Source organism: Bubalus bubalis, chromosome 21, assembly GCF_019923935.1.
Source record: "Bubalus bubalis isolate 160015118507 breed Murrah chromosome 21, NDDB_SH_1, whole genome shotgun sequence".
Classification (NCBI taxonomy): Eukaryota; Metazoa; Chordata; class Mammalia; order Artiodactyla; family Bovidae; genus Bubalus; species Bubalus bubalis.
In genome coordinates this window covers 59,013,299-59,031,092 of record NC_059177.1, presented here as the reverse complement: position 1 = coordinate 59,031,092, position 17,794 = coordinate 59,013,299, and the positions used below count along the sequence as shown (strand labels likewise).

The window sequence follows — 17,794 nt, the reverse complement described above, 5'->3', positions numbered from 1 at the left end:
GCACAAGAGTGCGAGCCTGTTTCCTGCCCCTGGACTGTGCGCTGGAAAACAGGGCGATGGCACCCTTAGAGCATGTGGATTTTACCAGAACAAAATAAATTCCGTAACAAAATCCATAGCAAAATAAATTCCTAAGCCAAACAAAAGCACATGTAACGTGGTGTGGCCTGTGGTCCCCACCTGTGTGATCACTCAGTTTAATCTTCTTTGTGGGTTGTTTTGGCTGTTTCACGAGACAAACTGTTTTGGATGGTGGTCTCCTGATAGAGCAGGAGACAGAGGAAAGCCCCGAGGTGGTGACGAGCTCAGCCTGCCGCTGCTGAGGGCCCGCGCCCCGGGGGACCACCTCCCCGCAGAGCCCGGCACTGTGCACCTCCGGGTATGTGCTTCCCTGTCTTCACCCAACTCCTCTTGCCTCTCCCAAGTGTTCTCCTTCTCCTGGCCACCTCCATCGGGGGCTAAAAGCGGGGTAGTGAGGCCCTGTCCCAGCCCCCGCTCCCGCACCTCCACTGGGAGTGTTGCCCACGGAGTCTGCAGCACATCTTCCCTGGAGCCCAGGACCCTTCTCCACGTGAGCAGCACCGTGACAGCGGCAGGTGTTGGCTCTCCAACAACCAGCACCTGTTGCTGTGGGCTCCTGGGAGTTCAACCACGAGCACCCACTGTCCTGATTCAGAGATGAACAAACCACATCTCAGGGCAGCTTTGTATGTACCGGGGACCTCCCATGCAGCCCAAGCCAGAGCTCCTTCCCCAAGGACTGAGGCTCTACTCTCCTTATGGCTGAGGTCAGCCATCACCCTCTCTGGTTCCCATCACTAACCTACCCTCTGGGCTTTCACGGTGGAAAGCAGGGTCCTGTCCTCACCCTGCAAGCTGAGACCCAGGCCAGGAGCCTCTCCGATCTGCTCCTGTGGGCTGAGTCTCTCCCCTGCCTGGGTCTGTTTCCCTTGGGTGCACAGAGCTTTTCAGGTACACAGCTTTACAGGAAGAGATGAAGCCAGGTGGACTGCAGACAGGAATCGGGGAGACATCTGTCCATTGCAACAGAATCTGGAGTCTAGGGGACCCTCTGCTTCCTCTGAGGCCTGGAGCCAAGCCTTGTGCCCGCAGGGAGGGTGGGCTGAGGAAGCCTGCCAGCTGGGAGCCCACTGAGGAGTCAGAGAGCCTCACGCAGGGACTGTCCCTCCTGCCGGGAGAATGGCTGGGGCCTGGTCTCCGTGGCCACTGGAGACAGGCAGGAGCTGGCTGCCCTTCTCCTGAGACTTACTGGCAGAGGGGAGAAAATGGCAATCCAGCGAAAATCTGAGAGCGACCTGGCAATGCCTAGAAACGCTGAGGATTCAGACAAGGGGAAAACCGCAGAAGAAAATGCCCATGACGCCGTTTACGTAGACCTGAAAATCACAAAACCATGTTTTGATATGAGAATGCGCCTTTAAACATCACATTTATGTTGAGGTTATAAGAACCGGAATGAAAAGCACACACACTCTGGGAACGTTACATGCTCTCTGGTAAAAGCACCCATCAAACTGACAACTCTGGGAAAAAAGAGTGCGGAAAACCAAGGAAATTTCCCTTTTGCTGCTCTACTAAACGACTTAAACATGACAAAAAAAGTCTTAACAGTCGACATTCCTGTATGTTCAGTGTATTTGTAAAATCGCTTACTGCAAGCAGAAGAGCCCAGAGGAGACGGAAACTAGAGGAAAGCGCCCGCCCCTCCGCGGGCCGGCTCCAGCCCAGCCTCCGCGGCCCCGGAAGAGGAACTGGGGAGCCCGGGCCGCGCGGGCCCCGCCCCCCGGCCCCGCCATTGGCCGGACCGGCGCCGGGCCCCACTCTGATTGGCGGCGTTGCGATCCCTGATTTGCATAGACCCCGGTCGGGCTGGCGGTCCGGGATTCGGACGCAGAGGCGCCGGTTTGCAGCAGCTGCCGGGACGCCCGCGGGTCGGGGCGGGGCGGACGTCCTGGAGGCTCGCCCTGGAGCCGACTGGTCCATCCACCTCGGCGCCCCCCATCCAGACGTGGCGCCCGGGTGAGCCTGCAGAGCTGCGCGCATCCTGCCTTCCCGGACTCAGGCATCTGGGCGGGGGAGCGGACGGCCACAGCCACACAGACGGACATCTGCCTGCAGAGCAAACGCGGGCTGGGCGGGGGGCAGCCTCCGACGCGTGTCCCCGTCCGTGCGCTCCTGCCCCCGGGCGCTGCGCACCTGAGCCGGGGCAGGGCTCGTGTCCGGCCTGCGCGCCCGCCCCCGCAGCCCCTCCTGCCCGGCAGGCGCTCTGTCTGGTTGCTTTAAGCCAGTGGATTCAGACAACTTCCAGGTATTGAGTTAAAGACTCAAGAAAGAGCCCCCTGCCAAGTCTTTTTATTGTTTACAAAAAAGCAGTTTTGACAGCAAAAACCCCAGTTGCCCCCCTGCTTGTGACAAAATCATTCCTTTGGACCACGGCCAGGAGGAAACAGTTCCTCTCACCGGCAGCATTTTCTAGACAGGTTATCAAATACAGTTTATTCAGAAAAAAAGACAATGTTTTAAGAACCTAACTCCCAAACACTGAAAAAGCCCATAAGCTGAGCAGAATAAGGCCTCTGCTGAGATCCGCCAGTAGGGACAGGCTCTGAGGGAGGGCCCACCCGGCCACCGGGAGAGGGCTGTGGGCCAGCGGTCCCTCCCTTCCCTCGGAGCTGATGGGGTGGCCCGCGCCTCTCCCCAGGTTGCCCGCCCACCCCGCCGGGCAGTCCTGGTCACAGCCAGCACGCACTGTCAGGGGAGGCCGAAACCCTGAACTAACACTGAGCTATGAGGGGAGCCACTCCACCACTCCCCAGCCCCTGCAAATGCAACCTGTGATCAACAGTAGGATTCAGCACAGCACCTCTCGGCTTGGAACTCCCCCAACACACACACACACACACACACACACACACGACCTGTGATCGCGTGGTATTCAGCAACCTGTGATCAACAGTAGGATTCAGCACAGCACCTCTCGGCTTGGAACTCCCCCAACACACACACACACACACACACACACACACACACACACGACCTGTGATCGCGTGGTATTCAGCAACCTGTGATCAACAGTAGGATTCAGCACAGCACCTCTCGGCTTGGAACTCCCCCAACACACACACACACACACACACACACACACACAACCTGTGATCGCGTGGTATTCAGCAACCTGTGATCAACAGTAGGATTCAGCACAGCACCTCTCGGCTTGGAACTCCCCCAACACACACACACACACACACACACACACACACAACACACACACACACACACGACCTGTGATCGCGTGGTATTCAGCAACCTGTGATCAACAGTAGGATTCAGCACAGCACCTCTCGGCTTGGAACTCCCCCAACACACACACACACGCACGCACGCACGCACGCACGCCCTGTGATCGCGTGGTATTCAGCGCTGTGCCCCTCGGCTGCGGTCTCCGGAAGACCTGCGCTACTGCGTGTGAGGCCGCTTGGCCACAGGCTCTTCCTCCTGCCCCCGCTTCAGCCATCGCTCCAGGAGGCCGGCGCTGCCTCTCTTGGGGGTTACTGGGCTCTTCTGCAGGAACTGGCTGGACCACTGGGGCACATCTGGCTCTGCCTTTTCGGGTGTTCTGGGCTCTTCCTTTTTGGGTGACTTCGTGGCCAGCCACTGCAGCATCTTCTGGCTGCTGGCACTCACCCTGAGCTCCTAGGAGAAAGCAGCGGCAGCTCAGACCCCCAGCTCAAGCTCCAGGGAAACCGGGGAAGAGGCGCTGCGCGAGGCACCGGCCTGGGCACGGAGATGTGACCAGGGGCACGAGGAGGGGAGCAGGGCGGGTTCCCAGGGCCGGAAGGGAGAGGGGGCAGCTCGTGGTGGGCGAGACCGGCCACAGAAGACAGCGGGCAGGCTCTCCAAACCCGGGCAGAGAATGAAGCAAGCTCAGGAGAAAGAGCTTAGCCTGAGCAGGCCGTGCGGGGAGCCAGCTGGAGATGCAGCCCTCAGAGGCTGGGTGAGAGGGGCCTGCTGCTCCCTGCGCCCGAGCCCAGCACAGGATGCCAGCTCTCCAGAGCGTGAGTTATTCTGCAGAGATGACCATGGCAGACATGGGGCCTTGTCTGGTGCAAAATGAATATCTACAGTTGCATTTTTTGAGAGACAGGTAATGAAAAGCGCTACCAGGGATACAAGGCTTTGAAAGAACCAAGAGAAAAAGGCTGACACTGACTGTGAGTGAAAACGTACGAGGCTTGAGGGAGGCGGGGCGGGGGCCGCGGTTCTCTGGCTGTCCCCATCCTCCGGCCATGGAGGAGCAGCTGCTGCCCCCATGCCTCATCTCTGGGTATCAGCGGGGCCAACTTCTGCTCTGGGGCTTCTTATCACTCAGGCCTCTTGTCTGTCCACCTTCCTTTCAAAATACAGCCCCGTGATCCCCGCCAACTCTAAAGCTTGTGCTCCTCGCAGGAACATTCTCCAGTCTCCTGAAGGAGAATGAGGACTGAAATCCCCCCATCTTGTAGCTGGGAAAGCAGAGAAAACAGACGGAAACATGTCTCCCATTCAGTTGGCAAGAGAGACGGTTCTGGTCAGGGCCCCTCTGTCCTTTTCAGTCACCCTTCAGATGAGGAGTGCTCAAAGCTGGCTTCTTATCAGACCCACCCGAGCAGCTTCGTACAGTCACAGAAGGCCCGGCCCAGCCTGAACACTGACAGGCACGCGCCGGGCCCACCCGCAGCCCCTCTGAGAGTCACAGCCCAGGGCTGCCTTGCTGCATGAGGAAGACGAACTGTGGGTGCTTTGGATTCAGCCTCTGGCAGTAAAGGTCCCAGCGTGCGCTGAGAGGCCCCTCGGAGCAGGTGGAGCTTGGCAGGGACGGGCGGGTGTCCGGGCCCTACCTTTCCGGCCAGCAGGTGGAGCGGGAACAGACACTCGGGAGCGTTGTTCCGGGAGCTGTTCACCACGGACGACACCCGGTGGAAGGCGATGTTCTCTGTGGGGCGGATCAACTTCAGAGCTTCCTGAGCTGGGACCTCACCAAAGTCCAGCCACTTGGAGACCGCCTCTTCGCCATCCAGTATGGCAGGCATCCTAGGGGGTAAGTGCAAGACAGGGGTCGGGGGCGCCGGGCGGGGGGGTCTAGTCAGCTGATGCTCAGGCCGCCCCCTCCTGGTCTACACCTGCACACTGTCCCGTGCCCCCGGGAACAACAGGGCACGGAGCTCAGCACGGGAGAGCCAGCTCAGAGTGTGGTGGCGAAGACCGTGCCCGGTGCTGCAAGTGGGTGCCCTCCTGCGCAAACGCTAGCAGACTGGTGACCTTTACGGTGCCCCGGCTTAGACTTCAAGGGGAAACAAAGCCTGGGGAACCTGTCTATCATTAAGACCCCAGCCTTCCCACCCACGCAGGTTTATGTAAGGAAGAGCTATTTCTAAAACTGTGACCGAAAGGCAACCCAAAGGCAACTGTGGCCGAAATGGCTCAGAAAAGCGAAGAGGCCGCCCCAGACGACTCCTGGTACCCAGGAGACGTTAGGAAAACAGCGCTTGTTGAGCTTCCAATTTTATGTTCTGGGCCAGTACAAAGCATGCACACCCTTCACTGGGGGATGGCACGGTTGAATTTAGGAGAGAAATGCATGAACGTTACTTTTAATAATTCTTGTCACTTCAGCGAATTAACCACTTGCTCGCTTCACTGTTTTCCTTTTTGGCTGCACCACACAGTCTGTGGGACCTCTGATCCCAGGGAGCAATCGAGGCCCCAGCAGGGAGGCGCGGAGGCCTGACCACTGCACTGCCAGGGAATCTCCCAAGATACGCTTTTAAACAGTGTTTTACAATCTCTGACATCTAGATTTACAATGAATGGTATCTTTGCACTGTATCACAACTTCACTGGCAGTAATTGGCAGCAGTTTACTTAACTGTATAAAATCATGGAACAAAATCTTAGATTTGATGAAATAGGACTTTATTTTAAGGTGAATTAGCAAAACTAGAACTATCATACCCTAGGAAAGCATCATTTCAGACAGAATGCTTAGGGCACAGGGGTTAAAATAGATAATCCAATATGTGCCGTACTGGATTTTTTTCAGTAAAACATCATAAAATGACCCCTGAGGGCACTGAGACCTGGCAAAAGTTGTGAAAGCATTACACAAGTATGTCGGTTCTGCCAATGCTTGTTTTTAAAATGAAAATTTATTCCAGTGTGATGGACTATTAGACAGCAATTTAAGCATAATGCAAACTTTGCATTTGCTTATACACAGTTTTATCTGTGAGGAAACCCACTGTGAACACAGAAAACGTCACCCCGCTGGGCTGCACCTTGTGAGACGCGCACCTCAGACACTGGTGGCTCGGCCCAGCGCATACTCTCCAAAGTGGCGGTCTGCTCTTACTGTGCGCTTGTAAACGCTTCTCTTAAAAAAACTGCTCATTCAACACCTCAAACATGTCTGAGCTTCCAGGTTCAGACATTCTAACCAGTGCACGAAAACGGAAAACTTTTAAGTCTTGGGGAGAAGGGTGAAATAATAATAAACCATCTCGAAAGCCAGACTCCCCAGGTGTCTCAGTAGTAAAGAATCCACCTGCCAACGCAGGAAACGTAGGTTCAGTCCCTGGGGTGGGACGATCCCCTGGGGAGGGAAATGGCAGCCCACTCCGGTATTCTTGCCTAGGAAATCCCATGGACAGAGGAGCCTGGCGGGTTACAGTCCATGGAGTTGCAAAGAGCCAGACACGACTGAGCGACTGAATGACAGCCTTGAAAGCAGGAACAGAACACGTGGTGTCTCCTGGGCAACAACACAAAGGATCCACAACAGTGAGGGGCTGGAAAAGGGACATCCACGGCCAGATGGGCGCAAGCAGCCGAAGAAGCGCAGCAACCAGGCTTGAAGGAGCAGACGCAGCGGGAAGATTGCTCAGCATGCCGAGAAAGCCAAGCAGTGAAAAAAAAGGGGGGGCTTTCTCACAAAGAGAACGCGCTGTCTGTACACAAAGACCACAGGAGAGCACGGGGGCTCCTCTCAGGGCTCTGATGGCGGTCTGCGCAGCTCCAGGCACGATGCTGAAGTTAACTGGGGGAGGCGGCCCATTGCATCAGAACGTTCGGTTCTGATTAAATATGTATCTACTATGAAGGCCAAAGAATGCTCAAACTACTGCACAATTGCACTCATCTCACATGCTAGTAAAGTAATGCTCAAAATTCTCCAAGCCAGGCTTCAGCAATATGTGAACCGTGAACTTCCTGATGTTCAAGCTGGTTTTAGAAAAGGCAGAGGAACCAGAGATCAAATTGCCAACATCCGCTGGATCATAGGAAAAGCAAGTGATTTCCAGAAAAACATCTATTTCTGCTTTCTTGACTATGCCAAAGCCTTTGACTGTGTGGATCACAATAAACTGTGGAAAATTCTGAAAGAGATGGGAATACCAGACCACCTGATCTGCCTCTTGAGAAATCTGTATGCAGGTCAGGAAGCAACAGTTAGAACTGGACATGGAACAACAGACTGGTTCCAAATAGGAAAAGGAGTTCGTCAAGGCTGTATATTGTCACCCTGTTTATTTAACTTATATGCAGAGTACATCATGAGAAACACTGGACTGGAGGAAGCACAAGCTGGAATCAAGACTGCCAGGAGAAATATCAATAACCTCAGATATGCAGATGACACCACCCTTATGGCAGAAAGTGAAGAGGAACTCAAAAGCCTCTTGATGAAAGTGAAAGTGGAGAGTGAAAAAGTTGGCTTAAAGCTCAACATTCAGAAAACGAAGATCATGGCATCCGGTCTCACCACTTCATGGGAAATAGATGGGGAAACAGTGTCAGACTTTATTTTTCTGGGCTCCAAAATCACTACAGATGGTGACTGCAGCCATGAAATTAAAAGACGCTTACCCCTTGGAAGGAAAGTTACGACCAACCTAGATAGCATATTCAAAAGCAGAGACATTACTTTGCCAACAAAGGTTCGTCTAGTCAAGGCTATGGTTTTTCCAGTGGTCATGTATGGATGTGAGAGTTGGACTGTGAAGAAGGCTGAGCGCCAAAGAATTGATGCTTTTGAACTGTGGTGTTGGAGGAGACTCTTGAGAGTCCCTTGGACTGCAAGGAGATCCAACCAGTCCATTCTGAAGGAGATGAGCCCTGGGATTTCTTTGGAAGGAATGATGCTAAAGCTGAAACTCCAGTACTTTGGCCACCTCATGCGAAGAGTTGACTCATTGGAAAAGACTCTGATGCTGGGAGGGATTGGGGGCAGGAGGAGAAGGGGACGACAGAGGATGAGATGGCTGGATGGCATCACTGACTCAATGGACGTGAGTCTGAGTGAACTCCAGGAGTTGGTGATGGACAGGGAGGCCTGGCGTGCTGCTATTCATGGGGTCGCAAAGAGTCGGACACGACTGAGCGACTGATCTGATCTGATGAAGGCCAGCCTTGGAGGAACAACATTTCAAAGGCAGAAGAACACATCCCAGGATTTAAGACCGGAAAAGACAATCATTTCGCATCACCTTTCTCCCGCTAGGTCACAGTAAGTCACAAGCTGCGGCTCCTCCAGCACAAGCTGACTTCAGGCCTTTTCAAGGTGTGGTGCCATTTTCACTGTAACTGCTTTGTACTTCTCAACCACAGAACGCATGCTACTGCAGTGTGGGCTTTATTAGATTCCTGTTATTTTTTTAACTGGGTCACTGACAAAATGTTTAAGTGTTGTCCCCTTATTCCCACTTTTTTGTAAGTTCTCTGGATTTCACTGTGCAGTTTTGCATAGCGTGGTAACTTCCAGGAACATGTGTCATATTACAGCCACGCAGACTGTACCTGTATCTTGTGAATCAGGCTTTGTTTCCGACTCTCTAAATCTGTGCATGCAGAAACTCTGAATTCCGGAAGCTGCTTGTTTAAACCCAAAGACGACAAGCCCTGCCCTGAACCCTCTGAACGCAGGCGCGGGGGGCATGGCTTGCCTGTTGTGGATGTCGTTCATGACTTTGCAGGAGTCCACTGTGATGATGCTGTAGGAATAGAGGCAGTCTCCTCCCTCCGGGGGCTCCCAGCAGTCAAAGATCCCGGCCATCGTCAGCGGCCTCCAGTTGTCCCAGACCTTCTCCCAGTCCTCGGGGCTGGCCACAGCACCCACCTGCTCGGACTGGAAGCAAACCCACAGCAGATCAGGCACTCCGCGGCCACCCTCCCCTGCAGGCAACAGCACGGCCATCATCTCAGCACAGAGGCCCTGGACCCATCGTCAGAGGACAGAGGCTTGGTGGCAGACCCTGCCTGAGGCAGTAGATTTATGGCCCTGGAACGCTTTCACGATACAGTCTAACACCTCCCGTGGCATTCAGGCCTTCCGTGATCTGGAGCCTCACTCCAGCTTTCATGCACAAGGGGAACTTGCGTCCCGCCCAGCTGTCTATAAACAAAGCCCACGGGTCTCGCGGAAGTAACTTTCCTCTTCCTACCCGAAAGGTCTTTTCTGCCCAAGCTCAACATGCCCACTCCCACTTGCCTTCAAGATTCAGCTCCCAGCTTCCAAAGGCTGGGGAGTCGCCTCCACCCTCCCTCTCTACAAGAAGAGATAGAGACTCTCCATAAGCGTAACTTTCCCTAAACTCATCAGAGAACTCAGGTCATAGGGCAGCCACTTAGCCTGAACTGTAAAGCGAAGACAGGGTCATCCAAAGGGAGAGGAGACCCGACTACGGGCTTCCCAGTGGTGACAGGAGGCAAACAAGGCCTCCTTTATACAGCAGCTAAGCATTCAGATAAAATGACCATCCAACTGCTCTCTGCAGAGTGCAGGCTCGCCCAAGAGGGCTGCAGGTGTCCGGACCAGCCTCCGCAGGTGCTCACGAGACAGACAGGGCCGGGGATGGAGGAAGACTCCCTGCCCGGCGTGTCCAGGTGCTCAGGGATGGCAAGAAGCCTCACCACGCCCTTTTCCTCCAAAGAGCACGAAGCTTAAGGAGCCAGGGGAGAAGGGATAAAGCCTGTCACTCCTACGAGTCAAGGGAAGCCCCGCTGAGGCTGCAAAAGGGCAACAGGAACAGCTCTCTGCTTCCCTGGGGAGGAGCAGGCTCACCGAGAAAGCCCGAGAGCTGGGGCCACGGTTCTGCTTAAGACGAGGCTGAACCAGGACAGCAGAGAGCGCGCTGCAGCCTCTGTGGATGAGCAGGCCCCGGGTGATGGGCAGCAGGGCGTGCCTGGGGAGAGCGTCCCGAGGGCTTCAAAGCGCGGGGAGCAGGGGTCTTGAGGAAAACCAACCCTCACCCTGAACACGGGGCGACACCAGACAAACAGTTGAAGTGTCCGGTGCACGACAAAACCCAAGTCCAGCCCAGCTCCTGACAAGACCACCTCAGCCTAAGGGCAGACACACACGTGCACGTCCAGAGACAAATATGGTTGGTCTCAGTCTCTCTCCTACCTCCTATGTCTGGCAACCAGTAAAAAAAAAAAATCTAAGATACACAAAACAGCCAGATAACCAAGGAACTGCTAAGATACATAGAAATCAACAGGGCTGGACTCAAGAGTAAATAAGAAAGAGTGAACTTAAGAACAGATGAGTAAAAACGGCCCAGCCTGAAACACAGAGAAAAAGAATGGAGTATATAAAATGTCTGGAAGCTACGGGACAACATCACACTGTCTAACACATGTATAACGAGAATCCCAGAAAGAAGAAATAATGGGACAGAAGGAACATCTGAATAGATAATTTATGGCTGAGAATTAAAAAAAAAAAAATAGGAAAGACACCCAACCAAACATCCAAGAAGCCCGAGAGCCAGAGAGGACACGCTGCTGCTGCTACCTTCTCGGGCTTGACCTGGGGGAAGTAGATGAAGTAGGGCTGCCGGTGGTTCGTGGCCTGACGTCGCTGCCACTCGTAGAATCCGTCCGCCAAGACGACACAGCGTCTCCCCTTGACCAGAGGCACCTGGGGGAAAGCACAGGCGACCTCAGAGCGGGAATTCCTCTGCATGTCACGTTTCATAGGTATGAAGTCACACGTACATGGGTGTCGGAAAGATTAAATAACGTGCCTAAGAGGAAATAGGCGCTGTGGAGCCGCTCTCCAAAGCTGGCCACCCCCGCAGCGAGCCCCACCCAGCAGGATTCACAGCGATGAGGTCCCCTCCCTTGGTGACCTCGGGCCGGCTCGGTATAAACCAAGGAACACAGCAGAAGCGATGCTTGGGACTTCTGAGGCAGGGCCATACAGCCCCGCGGCTGTGCCCGCTCCCTGGAGGGTGAGCAGGGTGCCACGTGAGATGCCTGACTGCCCACCCTCACGAGACACGTGGGTGGGCCTCCCACTGTCCCTGCATCCTGGCTGAGGGCAGGACACGTGGGTTAGAAGCCACCTGGACGTCCAGCTGTCCTGCGACACGAGCGCTACATGAGAACCTCTGGTTGGATACCATGTGTCCAGCTGGGCCCAGCAGCCCACGATTGAGTGGGAGAAAAAGCCCCGCTCGGTCTCACCGGGGTACAGAGAACAGCACTCTACAGCGACGAGTGGGACACAGCCTGGAGCTGTTTCGCAGGCGTCCAAGGCGCCGGCAGTTCTGACCGAGAACCGCCGGCCCGCGTGCCTCCTCCTACCTTGAAGGACCGCTTCTCCATTATGGTGTCGCTGCGGCAGTTGCTGGTGTTGATCTGCAGCTTGGAAGGATCCGCTTCTCTGAACCAGTAGGGGACCAGGCCCCACCGCATGGGTGCAATGATCCGCTCGGACGAGTCTGCGTCCTGCCACGAGAAAGGGTGCGGTGCAGTGAGGAGACGGGGAGGACCCTGCAAAACCTCCTGGAGGGCACGCAGCACAGCACTTGGAGGAGGGGATGGCAAGCCCCTCCAGTGTTCTCGCCTGGAGAATCCCGGCGAGGGGCAGGGCGGGCCACAATCCCAGGGGTCTCAAGAGTCGGACACGCCTGAGCGGCTAAACCACCACCACCGCCAGGGTCAAAACGCAGAGAGTAGATGACTGTGGATAGGGAGAGCTCCTGCCAGCAGTCCTAATGACTTATGATGTGCGTGGCTGGCGTTCTCAGGCTGCTGCTGCTGCTGCTGCTAAGTCGCTTCAGTCGTGTCCGACTCTGTGCGACCCCATAGACGGCAGCCCACCAGGCTCCCCCGTCCCTGGGATTCTCCACGCAAGAACACTGGAGTGGGTTGCCATTTCCTTCTCCAATGCATGAAAGTGAAAAGTAAAAGTGAAGTCGTGCAGTCGTGTCCGACTCTTTGCGACCCCATGGACTGCAGCATACCAGGCTCCTCTGTCCATGGGATTTTCCAGGCAAGAGTACTGGAGTGGGGTGCCATTGCCTTCTCCGGCGTTCTCAGGCAACCGTGCTTATCAGGATGGTGACATTCTGCCTGGGGGTTGGGGGGTACTAAGAGGTTCAGCTCCTGTAAGCTGTGAATCAGTGCCGGCCACAGGAGAGACGGGCTCTGAGGCCCTGCACCACACGTGGCCCAGCTCTGACAAGGCACACACGACAGTCATCCCACGGAAGGTCCGTGCCAAGACGAGGACATGGAAGGACGTGCGCCATGCCTTGTGAGGCCACACAGACGCTGAGCGACACGTGATACGATGCTACGGGCTACGGCCCTGTTAAGTGGTGCGCACAGGTGTGCTGGAAAAGTTCAGCGGACAGTGATCTGTGAGAGGGCGCCAAGCGATCAGCTCCTTGGGAGGTGCAGAAGGGGGGAGAGGGTGAGGGGGTTCTCAGACTGGACCCCACAAGAGGAACAGGACTGGGACAGAGAAGAGATGGGAGGAGGGACCAGAGGGGAAATCAGAGGCTACGCCTAGACTGGGCAGGAAGTGGTTTTGCGCAGCAAGCGTACAGCAAGCCTAGGGTGCTATTTTTAGGAGGCCCGTTCACAGGGCTGGCCCTCAAGCAGCATGTGAGAACTTGGCTCTTGAGAGCGCCTCACTTTCCCTAACTGATTGGGATGGTATCCTATGCCCGCTTCAGGCAGGAAACGAGGTTCTTGCTGAGCACCGGCTTTCCTTATGGGCGTCTGCTGCTTGCTAGGCAGAGCGCCCACGAGACCAGCCCCCAGCAAACCTTGGGCCTGTGTCTAACGGGTCTCTCTGGGCAGAAACGCTACACACGAGTTACCACCTCTTTCACTGCTGGAGAAAACTCGCTCGGTGTGTCCCCTCCCTGGGAGGCAGGAAAGGTTGTACGGAAGCCGGGCACGAATTTCTCCAGATCTCTACTTGCTTCTGTCCATGCTGATTCTGCTGTGTATGCCTTCACCGCAATAAACTGTAGCCGCGTCACATGCTGCCTTTTAAGCAACCTCCAAATGCGAGGGTAGTCTTGGGGCCCCTGCCCTGAACGTACGGTGCTAAACTTTTTTGGGGTACCTGGCCCCCTGAGAATTTGATGAGACTGACAGATTGAAACGCACACACTGTTCTCTCGGTACAGACACTGGGCTGGCACAGACCGAGCAGAGAGTGCATGCTGGGTTCTGCTGCGGTGGCACGGCGGGTCTGCTGAGAGAGGAGGAGGCCTCTACGCCAGATGCGCACAGACTTTTCTCTGGAAGGCTAGTAAGTGCTGCGGACTTGGCAGCCCCTACAGTCTCTGGTATGTTAATAAAACTATTACAGGGGCAGAGCAGCCAAAGGCAACAGGTAAATGGATGCTGCTCTGTCCCAGAAAATTGCATGTAGGGAAATGATCAGAGGACCCTGGCTTTCTGCCTCCTGAGACCCCAGACTCCAGGGAAGAGGCAAACCGTACCTGCAAGGCCTTGCCCTAATTCCTCACTGGTGAACAAGACAAAAAAGTTTTCTGAGTCACCAGAATAAAATCCACAGAGAGATGCTTCCTATGTCCAACAAGCACGTGGAGTTAAAACTGAGGAGACAGGCGGCCTGGCAGAGAAGGGAAAAGCAGAGTTTTCCTGCAATGGACCAGACAGCGGGTATTTGTGGCTTTCTGAGCCCTACAGTCTCTGCTGCCACTCAACTCAACTCTGGCACCCTTGGCATGTCAGGGCAGCCGAAGAGCGAGCATGGCTGTATTCTAATAAAACTGTTTTATAAACACAGTGCACAGGACTTGATCCCATGGTTTGCCAATCTCTGGAATAAAGGCAAGAATAAGGTCTTCGTAAGAAGACCCTGGTTAGATGTGTGGCACGGAGTAGGCACACACGCGATAGTTTAATATTTTTCAAGGTTATGACTAAAACGAAGCCGCAAAATCTACATAAAGGTGAGTGGTGAAGCCATGAGGATAAAATTTCTTAGAGTAAATCAACCACAGGATGAAACCTGCGGGAAGTAGGAGGGGGTGGAGAAAAAAGGAAAATGGAGAAATGAGGGGAGAGTGCAGTCCAAGAAGGAGTATCTAGAGAGGATGGCAGGACGGAAAAAGCGGAGAGCAAGGGGCTCCGAGAGCGCGGGACACCGTCTAATAGGCCCTTAGGAGGCTTTCCCTTTTTGTTCCAGGCTAATGCATCACTGACTCCACGGACATGAGTTTGAGCAGACTCCAGGAGTTGGTGATGGACAGGGAGGCCTGGCGTGCTGTGGTCCATGGGGTCGCCAACAGTCGGACACGACTGAGCGATTGAACTGAACTGATGCCCCAACTGTGCTCTTCACAAGATCCTATCTCATTTCTTTCAAAACCTTGCCTGTTAATGAGTCAACCCCTCCCCGACACACCACAGAGTCCATGCTTGTCCCACATGCAGTCAGGTTTCGCAAAGTCACCGCAAACAGCCAGTCAGGGAAACCCAAGAGCTGCTCTGGGGGAAATACACAGTTAGGTGGCCAAGAGCCTGTAGTGATGTTTTCATTAGCTGGTCCGTATACAACCGTGCCTTCTCTGTATTTCTGTGCAGCATGTTTACTATTATATGTTAGACTTAATGTAACATATATTGTTGGTTCATTAATTTTGAATTCATGACCAACAGTCACAGAAACTCACGCGTGAGTGAAGCGTCTCTGACACATGCATGTTCTCTGTAAGGCATGTTACCATCCTTCTTGCTTTCAGGAATCCTAGCCTGCGCTTTACCACTATGCCTGGAGACCATTTTAAACAGTGAGATTGCCGGCACAAAGCACAGAAATGCAAAAAAACCAGCAACAAACAGACCTCAAGAAAGACACTTGTTTATAGTATAAAAGCCGAAACAAGAAGGTGGAGCTTTGATCTCAGCTGGGAATGTGTATTTGGGACTCATATTTCACCACTCTATGTCCATAAGGGACTCGAAAGCAACATGAGTATTATTTTGGGGGGTTCCAAAGTAGGCCAGTGATGCTGCTAAACATTCTACAGTGCAGACAGGCCAGCTTCCCACAACAAACATCTCAAAGTGTCAGCAGCGCCGAGGCTGGGAAATCGTCCTCTTCCAAGTTCCACGCGTCGCCTTTTAACTTGAGTGCATTCACTCAACAACTGGAAACCCAGCCCAGGTCAGGGGCTGCCCCACAGGGGACATGATGAATAGAAAGTTCTTCTAAACCAGAATGCTGCGAGTACCGCTCAGTATTACTCATCCCCCCTGCCCTCTCGGGCTTGCGAGCGGTACAGCTGGTAGCACTGGGCTTGGGTAAGCAGAAGGGGAAGCAGGGTGCAAATTGGCGGTTTCAGATGCAAACATTCCAATCCGCACACGGGCGCGGTCTTTGATGACGTGGATTAACAAGCTGACATGGTTCTATTTTGGCTTTACGATTCCACAGTTTTTCATTTTCAGATAAACGAAAACTCAACTATCAAAATCAGGAAATCCTAGCGATCTTTATAAAATTTATGAGAGATGTGGAGTCAAAACATTACATCAGTAAATGCGCAGCACTGCCAGGAGAGGGGGGCTCTGTGTGTTCAGGAGCCCACCGTCCCATTCCTAGTTACAGGAAGCATCACCGGAGCGGAAGGGTGGACAGGACCTTCGTACCAGCTGCCCCTCACTGACTGGGTAACCTGGGACCACTCACAGTCTTTCTGCACTTCTGTCTTCACACCTGTTAAGTTTTCTTCCAGCTAACATTCATTCTATAATGAGGTGGTACAAAGAGAACCATGGCTAAACACTAATAAACCGCATACAGTCAATCCTTGTCTCCAGATTATGCTTTCTTCTGAAATGTTTTATTTTTTTCCTTTCCCAGTCAAGGTTTCCCATAGTATTTATTTTATTTTGATTTTTTGCTCATTAAAGGTTTTTTTAGTTTCAGTGGGGAAGTATGCACCGACTAAAAACGGCTCGAGTACACTATTTCATGTAAATGGCTTCACTCAACCAAAAAAATCAGTTATCTCGTATGTTGATTTCAAAATATGGTCTTCCTAATGTAAAGATGAATCTTTTGACTACCATATAAACACAACACTTCTGAAGAGTACGCAACAGGGACTTCCCTGGGGGTCCAGTGGGTAAGACTCTGTGTGTCCACTACCCGGGGGGCAGGTTCAGTCCCTGGTAACCAAACACGATCCCTGCATGTTGCCTGGTGGGGCCTAAAACTTGAAAAAGAGAAAAGCATGCAACAGGGGTTCAAGCAACTTCATGAAGTGACTTGTGCATTACGGACCAAATCGAAGAAAAATCCAAGATGGAAACAATCAGAATTTAAAAACACATCAAAGATATTCAAAATATCTAAGACATGGAGAAACTATTACTCTCCAGAATGAAGCACTTTTACTACACTGCATGTATACATACATTTCCCCTCTCTCTCTTTCAGGAGATAAAGCAAGGAAGCAAAACATTATAAATTATTGACCACTACAACACTAGAGGTAGATTTTATAAACACAAAGAAAGCAATTAAACTTTGCAATACCAGACCAAATACCTCTGTTCCTAGCTTCAGTTAAAGATAAAACGAGCAGAAAGGGTAGAAGCTTCAGCGTTCAAGAAACATCAGAGGTGTTGTAGACTAGTTTTTACGCTGCCCTAAGTCTAGAGAGTCTGATAAGCTGGACTCCTAAGGAGCATAGCGATCCCCCCGCTCTTTTCTTTAAGATATCTAAATGACCCAGATCAGGTCGGCGCTCACCTTCTCCAGGTGCAGCCGGGACAGGAGCACCGGGCTGCTGGAGCGCGGGCTCTTGTTGTACGAGGGGCAGTACCGGTCGGGGTCCCTCCACTCCGGGAGCCGCTGGTGGCCCTGTCGGTCCCGGTAGGCGCAGGCTCGGGCCAGGACCTCCGTGGGCAGGTGGCAGGACATCCGGCCGCACATCCTCGGCGCCCACACCGCGGGCCCTGCGCGCGGAGACGGGGGAGTCGGACTCGGGCCTCGCCCCACGCGGCCCGCCTCTCCCCAGCCCCAACCCCCGCCCGCGCGCCCGGCTCCCGGGGACGCCGCCCGCCTCGCGGCCCGGCGCTGCCCGGCGACAGAAGGGAGCCCCCCAGTCTGGGCCGCCTCCCGCCCAGCCGCGCCGCCGCCCCCAGCCCCGCTCCGCCCGCTCCAGGACCGCTGACCCTGAGGGACGAGCCCGCCGCTGCCCGCAACCGCCGCGTCTCACCCGCAGCTCACCCGTCGCTCTGGCGCGCCCGCGGGCCCCGCCCCCAGCGGCCGCCTGGCCCCGCCCCGCGACAGGCTCCGCCCCCCACGCGCCGGCGGTTCCTTCCGGCCCCGCGCTGCACCCACTCCCGCACGGTGCCCAGGGACTACCCGGGAACGTGGCTCTCCTGAAAGCGCCCGACGAGGAGACGGATAGTCTCGGGGTCCACGTCCTCCGTGTTGGCCGTGCCCCTA

At 54.3% G+C, this 17,794-nt stretch overlaps 1 protein-coding gene across 8 annotated transcripts; it reads right to left on the bottom strand.

Annotated features, from left to right (window-relative positions):
- Window positions 1-2,332: 2,332 nt before the first annotated feature.
- Window positions 2,333-17,637, bottom strand: HMCES (5-hydroxymethylcytosine binding, ES cell specific). 8 transcript variants are annotated; one of them, XR_006547203.2, is made up of 8 exons: window positions 17,518-17,637; window positions 17,093-17,298; window positions 11,647-11,790; window positions 10,853-10,978; window positions 9,000-9,181; window positions 4,899-5,091; window positions 2,965-3,714; window positions 2,333-2,853 (listed from the first exon to the last, which is right to left on the bottom strand). XR_006547203.2 is itself a non-coding variant. In XM_006078850.4 (7 exons), the coding sequence occupies exons 2-7, from the start codon at window positions 17,273-17,275 to the stop codon at window positions 3,478-3,480; spliced, it is 1,065 nt and encodes a 354-aa protein (XP_006078912.1). In that variant the 5' UTR covers window positions 17,276-17,298; window positions 17,518-17,637; the 3' UTR covers window positions 2,333-3,477. The 8 variants fall into 8 exon arrangements, 3 of the variants coding, with proteins under 3 accessions (XP_006078912.1, XP_006078913.1, XP_044789439.1); XR_006640445.1 differs by having other exon boundaries at window positions 2,333-3,058; window positions 3,172-3,714; XR_003105652.2 differs by having other exon boundaries at window positions 2,333-3,171; window positions 3,285-3,714.
- Window positions 17,638-17,794: the final 157 nt, after the last annotated feature.

Excerpts from the sequence above, each read along its gene's own strand:
- HMCES (XM_006078850.4), bottom strand. The coding sequence starts at position 17,275 with ATGTGCGGCCGGATGTCCTGCCACCTGCCCACGGAGGTCCTGGCCCGA. Across the intron at positions 5,092-8,999 it reads ATGAACGACATCCACAACAG|GATGCCTGCCATACTGGATG; the intron begins GCAAGCCATGCC and ends CTTACCCCCTAG. Across the intron at positions 3,715-4,898 it reads TCCACCTGCTGGCCGGAAAG|GAGCTCAGGGTGAGTGCCAG; the intron begins GTAGGGCCCGGA and ends GCTTTCTCCTAG.